Genomic DNA, 18,265 nt, shown 5'->3' with positions numbered 1-18,265 from the left:
ACATAATATGTATATTTTTTTGTAATAACAAGCGACAGGGTGGACAAGTGATGCGTATGGTGGTAAGCGACACGTCTATCCATAACATTTGCAACGCCACTCAGAGCTTTTAATAGCAATGATCTTAGGTGCACCACCATTGCGCCCGTCACCCTGTGACAAGTTGACAAGTCGCATGTGCCTGTAATTTCCTCAAAATATCCGCTGTAAACAAAATAGTTTAAACTATTGACCTTTGTCGTCATTAAAACGCCTAGAGCTCGACGTCAATCGTTTGTTGGTAATGTGTGTAAATTACTTTTACCGATTGGACATCCAGCGAGGTTTGATTTCCTTTTATGAAAATTTTGTTTTAAAATATTCGATATTTCCATACATTCTTCCACTAATACGGCTGAACGAAGTTTAAAAAGTGTCAAATCAAATTCCAACGAACAATTACTTAATTGATAATAGCGAAAACTAACGTTTAACAAGGGGTTGTTGACTTAGTATTTTGAAGGAACCAATCGATTTTCATTCAAATAGTCTTGCTTGTCTACGTTGGGCTGGGTACAAATTGCTAGAGGTAGCGATTTTGGCAATTTTAGACATAGAATTGAGAGCCCAACTTGTTAAGCGTCTATACGTAAATGCTAGCGATGTGTTACGACGACCACAATGCGTGCGTTTTTTTTTCGTCATCTCGTACCAAACAGTGTGTCCGGGGATGTAATGCAAAAACTTTAAGGGTGTAAACTATGGTCAATTTTATCGACAAAAACACCTCCATACGAGGGTCGCTTCCTCATCTTCTACAAAATACAGTCACTTTAATTTTTAAATTGAGAAACGCCTGCGAGATGGGTTCGCAGACTTGGTTGCCCTATATTTTGGTGTCATTGAAAGTTAAGAACATTAACTATCTAAAATAATAAGAAAATAACATAAGTCCACTATATTTTGTGTTAATAACAAAAAGATGATTATAAAAAAGCGAAGTTTTTTTCGCAATTTTTCTAGTTTTTCAAAGTTACTATGAAAACAATGTAGTTAATATACTTATTTTTTGTATTTTATTGTTAGTTTTTGAGTTGTTCTACAAATCGACGTAACAATTGTTACTCTACTCCCTTTACTTTAGAAGTTATAGTTGAATAAAAACAACCCTTCGCAATAACGCACATTGAGCAGGTAGTCTCAAACCGGTTATGAGCGGTTCAGGGAATCGAACCAAATTGAACCGCAAATAATCGGTTCATGAATCCTTTTGTCGTAAGTTAGAAAGAGACAAAATACTTTTTAAAATACAAAAACAAGAGGTGAAGAAATTAAATTAAACAACAATTACGAATCTGACACAAAATTGTTTTATTAGACTAAAAACATGAAAACTAAAACTTACCTAAATTAAATGTTCAATATGGCCGCCGCCATTTATTAAACATGTAATGTAATAGCCGCCTTATTTTATTTACTAATATTAAGCTCCACGAATATTGTGAAAAAAAATAAAGAAACAAAAAACAAAATTCTAAAGAAACCAATTTTGTAAAAAAAGAACAAAAACAAATTAAAAACAGAGATGACCTCAGATCTTTGAGGTTTAAAACTATAAGTAGCGCTTGTTATAGGTAGGCAAGTGGTTTACCACAGTGGTTTCCAGGAGCGAAAAGGTGAACTTTAAAAGCTAGTAGTATAACTTTGAAAACGCTCTAAGCATGTAACTTTTAAATTATAACTTGTCACAGTCAATTGAAAAGCCGCCACAACTGTCACCTTTTACAGATAATCATGACAAATAGATTGAAGCTATGAACTTGTTTGTATGTTTGTTTAACAAAAGAAATGATGCCACGATTGTCTAGTCTAGACTGTGACGTGTGTGTTTGATGGAAATTATCATTACTAGGTTGAACCTGATGTTTCTTTGATAAGCATAAAAAGAAAATATTATTTACTTTTAATTTGGTTTTTCAAACTAAATGTATATTTACATTTGGGTTGAAAAAAATCTAAGAATGTAAATAACAAAAAAAAACAAATTAATTATGATTGATGATTTTTTTATATGTCCTAAGGCCTGTAATTTTATATGAAATTTTCGTAAAACTGCGTGTTTAACGAAACACATTTTTAATACAATCGATTTGTTTTACTTCCACTAATACATTGACATCTTTGTACATCCTAAACATACATTTAAGCGAAGAATTAGTGGATAAATTTGGCCACCCTAAGCTTGATATACTTGAGTTTTTTTTCTTTTTTTACCCCTATCACAATCATAAATTGTTCCTTTAAAATTTTACCTTCTATTTACAATATTTATTACAATTATCATTACCATATCTAATTTAGACTCTATCTATTTATATTATTATGGTCTATTTTTTTTTAATAATTCTGTAAAAAAATTTTTATTACCACTCAGTAAATAGATTTAAATATAGGTACTAATTTGTAATGTATACTTATTTATGTTGAGTTTAATTATTAAATCTTAAGCACACTTTGTCACGTCTTGTTATTTTTTTTAAGTTTCATCATCATGTAAAATAGATTTTAAGTTTGAATTGTATGCTGTTGGATGTCCTTCAATAAATAAACAAATATTGAAACTTGAGTCTAAATCAAAGCCGCTTAGCGCTGTGATGTTTGCAAAATTATTCACAATGTTGCACCACTTTAGTGGTGGATGGCGCAAAAACCCAAGATTTCCCAATAATATTAACTATTTGGAGTTATAGCCTTTTCAGATTCAGTTAGAAAGGTTTTGTTATACATTTCACATCGTTCACACTAATAATAATAACCTACACACTCTACTAGAGAAACTTTGCATCGCGGATGCCATGGACACACATAAATAGACAACCACAAATTACATCCAAACTCACGGGAGAAATAAAGGTAGGCCATACAAATATTTCTCCCGGCCCGGAAATCGAATCCGTGGCCTCTGCGTGGCGCGGCATGGTAACCGTTCGATCACAGTGGGAGTTTCATTAATTATATTAAATTATGCTACTTATTTCAATAATTTAATAGGATTGTTCACTGAGTTAGTCATTGATTTTTAATTATAAATGTGGATTTAAATCAAAACGATTTATCCATGCCAACCCTGATTTTAAAAATTAAAAATTATAATGATTTGTCTTTGTCAAATCTGTGATTATAATTAAAATAGACAACTTTTCCATATCCTTCAAGATAAACTCCCCTGATAACAATTTAATAGTACGTACATTATTGCAAACGCCGGGATATAAGGGATTGCTGGACGAGTAACTCATGTTACAAGGACGAGCGCGAGTCAAGCAATCCCCATTCCCGCCGAGGCATGTATAGTATTTTTCTCAAACAATGTGAGGAAATAATAAACTACTAAAGACAGGAAGATGTATAATAGTAAAGTAAAAAATTATTAATTAATATTACAATAATATTTGACGTATTAGGATAATTGCTAAATGAAAATGTTATTGTTTTTCCAGGCAATGGTGATGATGTGTTTGAATGTGTATCTATTACTGTATTTTCGTTATCGCTCTTCTCACTAGCACTCATTTTCGCGACCAAAATACAAAAAAGACGAGAAAACAAAAGAATACCAAAACACTTTAGTTTAAATGTTGCGGCCATTGTCTTCTTCGTCCAACACTGGGCAGTTGGCTGTACGAGTTTTTCTTTTGCCCGTTTACTTAGTTCATTATACAAACATTTCCGAGCATGTTTGAGATTTTTTTTTGTATTGTTACAGTGTAACAATTAGAATTTGTACCGCAAGGGGCGAAGAGTTGAATTAAAATCTTACTTGTCAAGCTTAACATTCTTTTTGACCATAAAAATCCTACAGAAAAATATGAAATAGTAATACGCAATACCTAATAAAAATCGCGTTGTTTACAGGTTTGAATGCTATCAGATTGGTCCCTTAAAGTGACACATTGAAAGGGCCTGTCCTCGGTCGATCCTTGTACGCGTCAAGGACACTTTACCCTTGGCTTTTATATAATAAATAATACGTTATTATGATTTTGCGTAGCGTTAAATTGAAATATTTTGCGATTCATTGCAACAAAAATGCATTGTGAGGATTTTTATGTGCAGCAGGAGGGAATCGAGCACACGAGTCACTAAGTAGGAAGAGGTCGTCGTCGCACATGGACATTACAGCACCAGAAGCTTAATGCCTATGAGATCCCCGTTGACTCACTTTTTGAAGAACCCCACGTCATAGCGCAAAGGGAATACTTCAGAAGGAAGATCATCCACATCTTGCAGGTGGTAGCAGCTCCTTGTGGAAGAGTTCGTCCAGGAAAGGACCGTCACCTTACCTATTTCTGCCGCCAAGCGGTGATGTAAGCGTTACTGCGTTCCAGTTTTGAAGGGTAAGGGTGCTGGTGAAATTATAGGCAGGTGGGACTTGTCAACTTATGTCTCAGGGTGATGGGCGCAGTGGCAGTGCCCCACAGATCTTTGCGATTTAAAGCTCTAAGTGGCACTGCAACTGTTATGGACAGACGTGTAGCTTACAACCAAGCGCATGAGTTGTTCGTCCCGTTACTTGATAGTACAAAAAAAAGAATATAAAATTTAACTGCCTCAACTCGTTACCGTGCTGGTTTGGTCCCAAGTTCGATTCCGAAGCTGGAGAAATATTTGTATGGCATATATTTATTTCTGTCATGGTTTGGATGTAATTTGTGGTTGTCTATGTGTGTATGCACCTGCGACACAGGCTTTCCCTAGTGTGGGGCTATTAAAAAGACAAAAAATTCATTGCCCAATTACATCTTAATTGATCTTAAAAAGCAGTAAGATCACGCATATCTCCCACTGGGGCAGGCACAGGCCGTGTACTTCTTTCGCTTTTGCATCAGTCTCTTCATACAGACTCGTTTATTCTTGGTACTTTTCACCTGGTCGTTTTTAGGACATCCTCCACTTGATCGAGATTTGTACGTCAAGCTCTACTCCTCCCCACATTTCCCTACGCACTCGCTCTATAAATTTAAGCTATCAATCTATTAACATCCATCTTTGCTATGTGACAGTATTATCATAGTATAATAAGACCAAGTAGGTCAACTCACGCTCGTTCATAAATGTATACACTTCGCTCAAAGCGCAGGGTTTGTTACTGAAGAGCGGTTATGCACTACGTTCGAATACCATGGATCGTGGATTATCAGTACTTAAAAAAAAATCAAGTGACGGGGCGAACAAGTCATGTGCCTAAGCTACACGCCTGTCCATAACAGTTGCGGAGCTTTAAATCGCATAGATCTGATGGGCACTGCCACTGCGCCCGACACCTTATGATATAAGTTGACAACAGTAATGCTGACATTACTGCTTGGCGGGAGAAATAGGTAAGGTGGCAGTACTTCCCTGGACGAGCTCTTTCACAAGAAGCTCTACTGCTATTAATGCTGTAACTACCGTATGAAATGCTGAACAATTCCGAATTTGAGGCTTGTTCTAACTACCACAAACAACAATAAACACGTCTACAACTTGATGTCATTTTTTAAACACCGAGCGACCGTTTTCTGTTTATAATGAACGGCCCTAGCGATGACCCGTGCTACGCAATGCGAGTGCGGTGCGAGGTTGTGCGAATGTGTGCGTTCGTACACGCCTTGCGGCGGGCGTACACACATGCAACCTACGCTGCTATGTTTGAATGAAGTTACCATACTTGTTTTAATATGCGATTGTTTTAAAATGGCGTAATATCTTTATATGTGATAATAATTGGAAGTTGATAATCAATAATGTGTTAACCAACATGATCTTGATTTTGAGAAAATGGCGTCCATTTGGCGGTTTTTGATAGTTTGTTCTAAAATTTTCTTATAAAATAAAAATTTTTACTGTTGTACTTGGTGTTGTTAGGGAATCATAGTAATAAATCACAACAATATATCATTAAGGACACACATTTAGTATTAAATTATTTATTTAGTCACTTAATCTTTAAATTATGAAATCGACCAAAAAAACCATTGGTGTTAAAAAAAAAATTTAAAAACCCGATTTTCATAATTGGCAAAAAACGTGATTGATCCCTAGACACTTTTGATGTGTAGGTCGTCGTCTTACAGTGAATACCTCGTATATGATGTCTATGTAATTTTTCAGGACGAAAATAACAGTCTGGTGTAAAATGTAGTAAACGCAATATTGTTTGTAGCTAGCATTTTAATTAGTAAAATTATACATCTTTCAGATACTATATTACTTTACTAATTTATTTGAGCAAGAACTTTATAAGTTTTTCTTTAACAAAAATCAGTAAAAACGAACTATGTGAAAATGCATATGCGAGGATTTCACTCTAAGGTGACGATATATTCCTCACCTGACGACCACATTAATGTTGTCCTCATCAGAGTTGAGAGTTGTGCTGGAGCCGCGGGTGCTACGGTCTAGACTCGCTGCTCGACTGCTGCCACTATAGTCAGACAATAAAACATTAACCATCGTCAAATATTATTGATAACACTTAATTTTAATATATATTTTTTTATATCATAAAAAATATATAAGTGACTGGACGAAACCAGCCGCCGAGTAATTCAATTTAGCTTCCTTAGGTTTAAAGGTCTAAATAATACAATCGTATCAGTTGAAAAGGTTGTATACCGTAATGAGCCGTGACGTGAACCTGTCACGGCAATAAAATAAGAAAACCATAGGAATTTATTGTAAGTTGATGGTAAAGAAAAGAAAAGAAAAGGACCAAAAGGGCCGAGTTATGCGGTATTACAGATTGGTATTAAAATTGGCACATGATTAGTAGCAACCATTATAAATCGGCATTAAAACTGGTAACGGAACCAAAATTAGACGCAATTTAAATATTAACAGCACTGTACGCTGCCGCCATCCAGCAGGGAGTGACGATTGAACGAAACAAAATCAGAATGACGAGGCAAAGGAATTAAAGAAAGATTCAAAATTAAAAACGAGTGGCCAGGAACCGGAGAAAAGGCGATAAAAAGGTGGGATGACGATGTATGGAGGTCACATCGTCACACAGCTAATGGCTATTGTGAAGAAATATGGATAATAACGAAAAGTCACGCGGAGAAATTACTACAGATAGTCAACCGATCTTCATCGATTCTTCTACAGGATAACGCCAATAAACCATCTCCACCGTACAAGAGTTGCAGACGAGTATTCTTCGCCACCCTTCATACTAATCTGTATTGGTCCATGATCTTGGCCCTTACCGACTACCATATTCCCAAAATTATCTACACAGAAAATAATTACTTCCAGTCAGGCAGTCTTAGACTGGTTTCACAGCTGTGTGCACGGTCCGTATGGACGGTATGTCTGCGGGCCATCCGCAGTGCTCTGAATCGAGTATTTAATTTAATTGGGATATTCACGGAAAACAGTCGCCTAGATTGAAAGCACGGGTGGCTTGTGCGGAGTTCACGCGGAGCGTGATCCGTACGGGACAGTCCGCGTCACTGTAAAACGGTGTTCTAACGCCACACGTGTTACTCCGTTCCGGTGCCCCGCGCGGAATGTCCGCAGATAAATCCGCACCGCTGAAACCAGCCTTAGTGGCAGGAGACCTCCTTGTGAAAGAGTTCGTCCAGGTAAGTACTGCCGTCACGCCTGTTTCTGTTCGTCCCAACTTAATATTATAAAAAAAGTAGAAAATTAGTTTCAAGATGGGTACGGCGGGCGTCCGGGCCAAGCTCTGGTGGACCCGAACTTGGTTATGGACCAGGGTTTGTGGTTAGCTGCAGGAACGAACACATTCGTCTGCCCCGGTGTTATGTGGCCGGGGCATTCATCCCGCGCGCAGCTAGCGCGCCTTAGTAGCGGTCTAGATGAGGGCCTGAGGCAAAGAGACGCAAGGGCCACGTGTCCGGACATTGTCGCAGGACGCTGCTAGTTGGCATCTCCGGCACTAGCCCGAAGAGCTAGTGTAGAGGATGAGCTAGACATGTTCCGGTTCCTCCGGCTGCGTAGGAATTTTGAAACTGGAGAGACGACGTTCATTCGGCGTCGGGAAATGAGCGTGCCTTACAGCCACTAATGAGGAGATTTGGTAGTCGACTTAGAGTCGGCGGGTCAGCGGTGACAACCGTTAGTCGTCCGGAGCGCGACGGGAAGTGAGCGTCTCTAGAGCTCCGGTACCTATCTGGAAAATAGGGAGGGTGCTGTACCTGCATGTGCACCCGGGGCTGCTCACCTAAGGCACTAGCCTTAAAACTTATGTAGAAAGATATTGGACTGACCCTCCTCGCTATTCTACAACAAAGGCTATATAAATGAGCTTTCGGAAAGAGAATCATATTTTGATTAAATATTTGATTAATTTTTATTTTCCTAAAACATTAAAGGTTATATTTATGCATTATTAACCCCCATTATAATAAATCGTCCATTTCTGTTCAGTCTTTTGAAGAAAATGGTGTTTACATAGAATAGCCACTAATATTGTTTACTTAGATAGAATTTTCAAGGTAAAAACATCGATGTGTGTAAAGTTGCATATGCGATCGCTTTTTGAATAAATAATGGTAAAAATTACCTTAATAATAATGACTGCTTCGCATGAGTAAGGTCGGCGTTTGATATATGTATTAGATTGTAGAAATAATTGTTGTTATTTAAATACAACGTAGCACTGAAACTTTAGTTATTAAACTTACAGACAAAAGTAATATATTATTTTAAATTTTTAATCGAAATAGTTTCATGGCTTGCCCGTCGTTGAAATATCAATCACTGTCACTTCCGTATCTGAAAAACAGTTCACTTTTTAACCGATTTCAAAAAGGAGGAGGTTCTCAATTCTACTCTATTTTTTTTGGTCTTATTTAAATTAGAAGAAAATATTCCACCTCTGAGGGTGGCAAACTAGGGGATGAATCCGGTTTCGCGCACTTTCCGTTATCCGATTTAAATAAAATTTGTCAAATAGATGTAATTCCACGAAATTTAAGATGGATCAGAGGAAAAATTCCTAATCTTCGATTTGATTTTAGAGGGGTATATCCACTTTAAAGTTCAAAATAAAATATTATATGAGTAACTGCACGATATATTCAAGCATAGACATTAATCAGAAACATAAAACAATAAAGTTTCCTCGATAGATAAAAATCACGAAATGACCTCTAATTTTCACATTTTTTCGATTCATCCTCGAAATGCTACAGGTTATTAGGACAAAAATTAGATAATTAATTATATATATGCATGAACGAGAACTGTCACTACGGATTTTTTTTTAATCCCTTTAGTTTTAGAGTTATTCCGCTAAAACGAATTTGGTACTTTTAATGCGCAAAATTCAACATCTCCTGTCGCATGTCACGCGAACTTCAGGCACATATTTGTCTCACAAATGTGGGCGGAGCCAACGTCAAAACTTTTTTGGCATGCTCCCTCTTAAGGTCGGTTTTTAAATAAAAAAGTTGTAACGAATCAGGAGGGAGTAGAGCGTTTGATTAGCGTCATAATTGATATTTCTATTCTATTTCTTTGGTTTTTTTGTGTTTTGTAGTGTTTGTGGCTTTCGTTCGAGTTCGTTGTCGTGGATTGTTAACAAAATATACCTACGTTAAATGTTGGTTGTGTTTTATTATTTTATTTACTCGTAGAAAAAGTATTGTATGCAATCATTTCATAATTAGGTCTTAAAATCTCGTACCTATTACTTAACGCAATTCTCAATATTACTATTTTACTTTATTTTTAATTTTAAATAGTTTAATTTCTATCTAATATAATGTAATAAAATGTAATTCTATCTCTTGTAAAATATGTATGTATATTTTTAATTAAATATAAAGTTTTATTCTATTCCGAAATATGGTTCATTTGTGAGAGTATCCAATATTTTTCTTTAATCAATTTAAAGTAAGTACTTATTTTCCATTAAATTACAGTAACATGTGTTATTTCCCAGTGCTTAGCGTTTACCTAAATTGGTAAGCGATTTTATCGTTCCCTTAGGCCACAGTAAACAAAAAAAATTACTGCTTGCAAGCATCGATCTAAATCATAATGCATTATCGAACCAAGTGATCATTCTATATCACAGTATTAGCTGAATACTGTAATAATGTACATCGAAGACTTGCAAATTTGAACTATTATGTGTATGACTTATGATGCAGTTTTCAGTGCCGAAGTTGAAGTCGTATCGTGGTTGAGCAGGTTTTCAAGCGCGCGAGGTAGACGAGGAGGAATTCTATGCACGATATTTTAACATTATTTGCTTTTTAAAAATATACTGTAAAATAAGCATGACGTACTTACTACGGAACACGGTAGAGAAAATTTTATTGAATTATACCATATTACATTCCAAATATAAAGTACGTGTAATAATAACGCACACACTGCTTATACCTAATAATGTATATATTATGAATGTATACTTCTTTAATAATATATACCCTATTATATATTATTCACACTCACAGCTATGGTGCCGTAGATAGAAAATTTTAATGAAAGAGGACTTCATTTTGAGTTTTAAAAACATTTCGAACTGCATTCAAATATTTTTAAATGATCGCCTGTCTGAACAGGAAATCGAACCCGCCAAATGTGAAAAAAAAACACCTATAATTTTACTATACTGATCGAAAGCCTGAATCATAAGGATTGTTTTCTTTTAAATAACAAACTATCTTAATTAAAAGATATAATATATTTAATTTGGAATTTTGTGCAGGAAAATGAATAGCTTTTTCTCTGACTTTGCCGCGATCCTAACAACTGACATTATCATTTCAAAGTATTAGTAATGAATACAAACTTTCAACTTATTATATAAAGAAGTCAACAGAAAGCGAAACTATCAAAAGATTGACCTACGACCTATTTGTATACTACAGAAGGTGACACATTTTGAACATTCGATAACTTAAATTGACTGTAAGTTGCTGCAACTTACAATCAATTTAAGTTATCAAATGCACCTGACTATTTTAATAAAATAAATTTTTTAGTCTTCCTTTTATTTAAGATGCTATGTCATTTAGTGGAAAACATCTTTATGATTGAAACTTTTGATGGGTATAGTAAAATTACAGATTTTTTTCCACATTTGGCGGGTTCGATTTCCGGTTCAAAAAAATCTTTGAATGCAGTTCGAATTGTTTTATAATCAAAATGAAGTCGTCTTCTTTCGGTAAAATCTTGTATCTACAGTATTTAAGGTACTTTCCCTCCGTGTGGCAAAGCCGTAAGACGCCCTATATATGTACATACCTATATATGTACGTATACGCCGTATATGTTTTAATAATATACACTCCTATATGTATATATTTTTAATAATGGTACGAGTATATATAAGGTGTTAGTGAAATTACAGGCGCATGGGACTTATCAACTTATGTCTCAGGGTAATAGGCGCAGTGGGAATGCCTCTCAGATGTTTTGGACAGTCGTGTCGCTTACCACCAGGCGCACAACTTGTTCGTCCCTTCGATTGCTATTTCTTAAATAAATTATCCAAACGGTTTTCTCTTTGAATCAGCCTAGGTATAAAAGTAAAGAAATAAAAATTTCACAACCAAACATTTCAAAAACACCTCATTAAAATGTAGAAACCTATTTTCTAAAAACTTGCCAGGCTTAGTCGATGTTAAATATTCAAACGAATCCCGCGTTCCAAGTGACAGCTCACGTGCTGTTTCCCATCCAAGATGGCTGCCAAATGTCAAGGACCTTGGCCTTATTGACGATTTTCGAATATATACACATTTTGTTGTTACATATTAATATAACATTTATTTTAAAAATATCGAATATAGTTTTGAAGTAATATTCACGTATACATGTATCACTGTACTTAAATTAACAATGATACGAATTTATGCAAATCAGTTGCATATTATTAATTACAAGAAACCGTTTGAATTCAAGATAACAAAAATTTCATAGATTAACGACGATAGTTCATATAAGCTGTGCTTGTAGTTTAGCATCAACTAAACGCATAGACTGAATTCGATATAAAATAATACAAAATCAATCACACCAATTTCTTTATTCCGTGTACAAAATCATTGAAGTTAAAAATTATAATCTAAGAACTGGCAGAATAGCTTAGTCGCCTCTGCTGGTCCAAAGGACGAAACATTATCATTAAACAAACTCGTGTTATTAAAAAAAAGTATTTATTTTTCTTTATTTATGAAACGTTCAATTCTGTAGGTGACCTAGAGTACTTTACCTTTAACCTACAGAATTGTTAGGTATATGAGAGTTTCAACGTATTCTAAACTAAGTATAGCTTACAAGTCTCAAAGGACGCGGCGCTTGGTTTATTACAAAAATAAAAACATACACTATTAAAATCAGAAAAAATAGTTTCATTTTTTCTGTGTAACGCTAACGAAAATGTAAGAACTCGAGATTTAAATTTAATAGCCACATTTTTACATATTTTGGCTATGGCACATCGTTTTATTGAGAATGAAATAAAATAAAAAATACACAAATTAAAGTTAAAATTTTATCAAACGGGAAATAATCAGACCAATACCAACAGAAGTAAATAAAAACCATCATTAAATTTAGATCAAGGCTTTCTATCAATAAAGTCCATTAAAAAGTTCAATGGGTTGAATTATAGGTACTACGCTACGTATAGGCTGTGTAGATGTTAACCTTTACCTATTTGTCTAATACGAGCGTTTGTCATTAGGTTAGTTTGCAATAATGGCGGTAGATTGGTGTCAGTGTACTAGAAAGCAAGTAAATTGTGCTAAATTACATTGTTCGATAGTGGATGTCTGACAGTGTGAATTCTTATGCAATCGAATTAAGGAAATAGGCTTGGATTCAATCGGTGGGGTTGGATCATTGACTTACAAATAAATGGACGACGGGCCTAATACAAAAACCACGAAAAAAATGTCCCAAGTCAACCTATTCGAAATTTAAATTGTAATGTCATCGCAGTATCGCGCTGTCAGTCGAACAAATGAAAACTAAAGCGGTGTTTGGCGCTCTGTATACGATTTTAGCGCCTTACAAGTGCGGACACTTTTTAGCGCGGACCCGACGTCCATATAATTGTAAGTCAATGGGTTGGATGCTTATACTGTCTGCCTTATTTCAACTAAAGTAATTAACATTTTTGGCGAATTTATTATTGACGTGATTAGTGAAGATTAACAGTGAAACGAGATCAACAACCTCCTCTAATCGTTTTTTTTTTACTCTTGAAAAGGTTGCAATCCACAAATGTGCCGTGACGAAGATCACGGCAATAATAGGATACTTCGGTCCACAAAAAGTTATTCGATAGTTTGAAGGAAAAGAAAGGAAAGGCCCAAAAGGGCCGAGTTATACAGAATTACAGGTGAGAACTGGATCAAAATTAGACGCAATTGAAAATTACAGCCGAACTGCTGGCTACCGCGATTGAGCAGGGAATGACGACGGAAGGAAACAAAAAGAGAATGGCGAGGCAAAGGAATTAAAGAACGGTTCAAAATTTGAAAACAAGTGGCCAGGAACCAGAGAAAAGGTGGGATGACAATGTAAGGAGGTCACATCGTCACAATCTTATTTAGTTTCAGTTTTATTGCTAAGCTTAACCAGGTTAATTCACATTTTTCGAAGAAAAATACTTGATGTACCAATATCTCGAGTTAGCAAAATGCGAATGTGTTAATTATGACAAAGAGGGCAGTATAGCCATTACAATTTAAAAAACTGCAATACTCAAGTCAGGACTTGAGTATTGCAGTGAGCACTGAAAAACACACTCAAGTCCTTGGCCATTAGGGTTGTATTTCCAGTGCTTGAAATCATACTCAAGTCCTTGCCATTAAGGTCATATTTTCAATGCTTGAAATCATACTCAAGTCCTGTCTTGAGCATTGAGTAGAGTTCTGGAATACGACCCTAAGGTGAGATATTTCAACGCGAGTCTACATTTTAGGAGGTGAGGTGTGGGGGACCGCACCTCGCGCCCCGCTACTGGCGCGCTGAAAATTAATATGAATAAAATAAGGACAGGCGGAGAAAATTTGACATAGATCCAATGAGACCGAGCAGGGAGCGGCGACACGCGTCGACAATCATTAGCTCAAAATCGTATTAAAACGTAACCAAAATTATAATTTATAACATAACTACAATTATAATACTTGCTAAGTGCTAAATATTGCATTAGCGCTTAGCGTACCCAACTTGAAATTTAACATTGCTATTTCGCGTTTCCCACCAAACGTTAAATGCTACAAATAATATGTGAAAGTATTTCACGTTATAATTGTTTCAACCAATGACAAGAGCTGCAATTTTCACATAGAATATGGTGCCATCTATGAAATATTAAGGGAGATAACTCAGGACGAAGAAGGATTTTGTTTGTTAGTTGCGTAAGTATAGCTCTAATAGATTAATGGTATATTGTAAAATTATATCGCTAGGTGGCATTTGGTTTAATTTTCTTAACGTACTCCAATCCAAAGTGGAAGAAAGTTCCTTATAATTTTAGCACCTTTATGTCTTTCAAATTATAATTGCTATAATTATTTTTTAATTTAACGTTATAATTTGAGCTATATATTATATTAACCATCTCTATCCAAGAGTCCGCGTTTAACACTAGTTCCAGTTAGAAGTTTTTCATTTGCGCGCGTCTTTTCTGCTGTAATTTTGTTTTGTTTCTGTTATAAGAATTTACTTATATCGTAGTATCTGTGTGATATCTCTGTGCCCCGTTATTTTATATGTAATAAATACCCATAGAGCTCTACCGACTGGCTTACATACTTATTTAGTCTGGCCATATAGGTATTACTATATTTTTTTATCCATGAAACAATAATTAATTATGTGCTTTAATATAAAAGTAGAATCGTATTAGTAAAGTAATATTGTAGAAAAGTCATCTTACAAAATTGAAGACTGCGTGTTAGATAAAGATGTGTGTAAGGACGACACGGCTCTAGATTCCACACAAATTTGATTCAAAGTGTATTCCATACTATTTAAGTTTATTTGAAAAGAGCAATCCCTAGAGTTTCTCGCTCGTTCTTCTCGGGGAAGTCAGCGTAGTGAACGAGCAGTAGCTTAAATGTTACGTTTTCAAGTGTAAATTTATTTTACCTATGGAAGAAATGATTCTTTGACTTTGACAACTTTTCCACTGATAGCGTCAATTAACAAAATTATTATTAGTATTAAATAATAAAATTTTGTAGCTGGACTAGTATTATACGATTGTATTCCTAACGTTCTTACTGTAAATGTCTACACAACAAATCATTTCAAAGATAGGTATATAAAACGAAATAAGTATAATGAACAATCGAAACGATACAGCTGCAAATTTAAAGAATAACAATGACGTAATAAAAGTGGGTGACCACCTTGCGTGTAGGTAAAATGCTTAATCAGCCCTGATTCAGACCTTTTCGCTGAAGTGGATGAATATTTTGCGTTAACGGGTTTTTATTCAATTTATGACGTAAGAAAATTGCGTGTTGTATATTAGTTGTGTAAATTGTAAAGGTTAAGAAATTAGTTTCACATTTTATCGTTATCATCGTCATATAATGGTGTACTTCAGCCGAAATCAATTTCATGACGGAAATTATAACAATCATTCAAATTTCTGACCCCACGTTGGGCGCCATAATTTGTAGATTCATCGGGTAGAACTACACTCAGAACAATAAACATAGTACAAGTGGTTAGTTAGCGTCAGACGCAAATTAGCCGCTGTTAGACGCGCTGCAGTAGCGCTGCAACCGCGCGGTGGCAGCGCGACTGTCACTTTTCATACAATTTCTAGAAGCGCTGCAACCGCGCGGCGGCCGTGCAACAGTCGCGCTGCAGTCACACTCGGTTGCAGTCACGGTTACTGAGATGTACATGTTAGTTTTTCAAATTAATCACGATGGATGAAAATCGAATTGAAGAATTCATAGAGAATGTAAAACAACGCCCTGCAATATGGGATAACAGTTCCGCCAGTTATTCCAATCGACTGGATAAAAAAGGCATGGGAAAATTGATGTCTTAAATTTATTGACAATTTTGAAACTGAAACTACAACTGGAAAAAACATAGCAGGTGAGTCATTTTTAATACCTATATGTGAAGTGTGTGCCCAAGAACTAGGTAAAAGTAATGTATCTTCGTCAGAATCCATCGCGTGACTGGGTCGAAAAATAAAACATCACTAAAAATTTCTTCAGCAGCGCGACTGTCATGCGGCCGCCTCGCGGCTGCAGGGCCTTTAACAGCGGCTAATTTCAATGCGCCCTCAGTCTTATTTAAAAAAAAAAAATCTATTTCCTGTTTATCGAATTGATTCAGGTGTTAATCGTTCGTCGTAGTCCAGCTACTGGCTCCAAGATGGCAGCACGTTGAATAAAATTGAATATAAAATTAAAACGTCGTAACTTTCAATAAAGATATTGAACGATATATCGATTGGGTAAAGTTTAAATTATATTAACAATCCAGAGTTTATTACGTCTTTCTAAATTAGAAACTATGACCAATCATTATAAAGATTTCATAGTGTTTCTCATTTGTTTGTGCGCGTTTTGGCGACAGCGGTTCCGATAGTAATCAAGACTTAAGCCATTTTCATTGTTTTTTTTTCCGTGGGTAGAACAATTAATATTATAGGGTCGTGGGGGGTAAAGTAGTAGTAGGGACTTAAAGTCTTAACTAATAAACTAAATAAATTTAGCACTATAGTCTCTCAGTCTATAAAAAAGACAAAGAAATTAGTTTAAACGATTTTAAAGGGATGTTGCTACGATGCTTCAAATGTAAAAGGCAGATAAAATCTCATCATCATCATCATCATATCAGTCGAAAGACGTCCACTGCTGAACATAGGCCTCCCCCAAAGATTTCCAGACCAGCCGATCGGACGCGACGTGCACCCATCGGTTACCCGCCGCCCTTACCAGGTCATCCGTCCATCTAGTAGGGGGCCGTCCCACTGAACGCCTTCCGGTTCGTGGTCTTCATTCAAGAACCTTTCTGCCCTAACGGCCGTCAGTTCTACGAGCTATGTGCCCTGTCCACTGCCACTTCAACTTGCTAATCCTTCGAGCTATGTCGGTGACTGTCTTTGGTCTACGGATCGCCTCATTTCTGATTCGATCACGTAGAGAAATGCCGAGCATTGCTCGTTCCATAGTTCGTTGAGCGACTTTGAACTTTTTTATGAGGCCCATAGTAAGTGACCACGTCACAGGGCCGTGGGTCATCGCTGGCAACACGCACTGCTCGAAGATTTTTGTCTTCAAGGACTGCGGAAAAAATTTGGAGAATACAAGGTATAACATTATCTTTCTAAGAAATACGACATGATCCTCTTAACCCATTTTTTGGGGAAGAGAACAGTTAGCACAATTGGCACGATTTCGGCAAATACATTGTAATTGAATTTAGCGTAATGATTATTGAAACATGTAAAGCTGTATTTTTTTTGTATGGCTATTTTTTTGTTGATAAGAAGGCACCTCAGCATTGGTCCCATTTAAATTTGAAGAAAATATTCCACCTCTAAGGGTGGCAAACTAGGGGATGAATCCGGTTTCGCGCACTTACCGGTAACCGATTTCAATAAAACTTCGCAAATAGATGTCCACGAACTTTAGAGATCGATTTTTTTTTTTCATTATGAAAATTATAATTATATATAAATAATAAATAAAATAAAATTATTTGACATGCAAAATACATTATAAGGTATAAACAATTATAAAATATCAAAGAATTCGTTCATAAATAATAAAGAAACAATAGAAAAAATAGGAAAATGTAATAATAATAATAATATCATTTATTTTTCTCCCAAAATGTACAAGATAGATGTAAAAATAAATTTAAATAGAGCATGAAAATGGGAGACAGGAGCCCAAAGTAGGTGTAACCTGTGCTATGGCACTCCTGCCTCCGCCTCTCGGTCATAGTACAGACAGTAATCAGAAACAGTTGTATGATACAAAGTAATAATACTACAAAAAAATTTATAAGCGGTACATAATAAACCTCCGGTATATATATATATATATATATATATATTTTATATTATAAAGAAAATAGAATATTGATAAACTAATATGAAATTAAACCGCATTGTTCATTCAAGAAAACGAAAAGAAAATAATTAAAAAAAAAAAAACAATTACTAGAAAAAGTACACATAAGATTCATTATATGTGTACCTGTGAAAATATTGCGTATGTGTGTGTGTGTGTGTTTGTGTGTGTGTGTGTGTGTGTGTGTGTGT

General features: G+C 35.5%; 1 protein-coding gene across 1 annotated transcript in view; it reads right to left on the bottom strand.

Moving 5' to 3' along the window:
- Positions 1 to 18,265, bottom strand: part of LOC113235979 (kinesin-like protein KIF12) — a 63,784-nt gene that overhangs the window by 39,203 nt on the left and 6,316 nt on the right. The window contains exon 3 of the mRNA XM_026471903.1: positions 6,353 to 6,445. Within this exon, the coding sequence (XP_026327688.1) occupies positions 6,353 to 6,445 (93 nt within the window). The remainder of the gene's footprint in view (positions 1 to 6,352; positions 6,446 to 18,265) is intronic.

The sequence above is a fragment of the Hyposmocoma kahamanoa genome, unplaced genomic scaffold (assembly GCF_003589595.1).
Source record: "Hyposmocoma kahamanoa isolate Upper Pololo Valley unplaced genomic scaffold, ASM358959v1 88, whole genome shotgun sequence".
Lineage (NCBI taxonomy): Eukaryota > Metazoa > Arthropoda > Insecta > Lepidoptera > Cosmopterigidae > Hyposmocoma > Hyposmocoma kahamanoa.
Note: the sequence above shows the minus strand (reverse complement) of the source record. Positions and strands in the feature narration are given on the sequence as shown.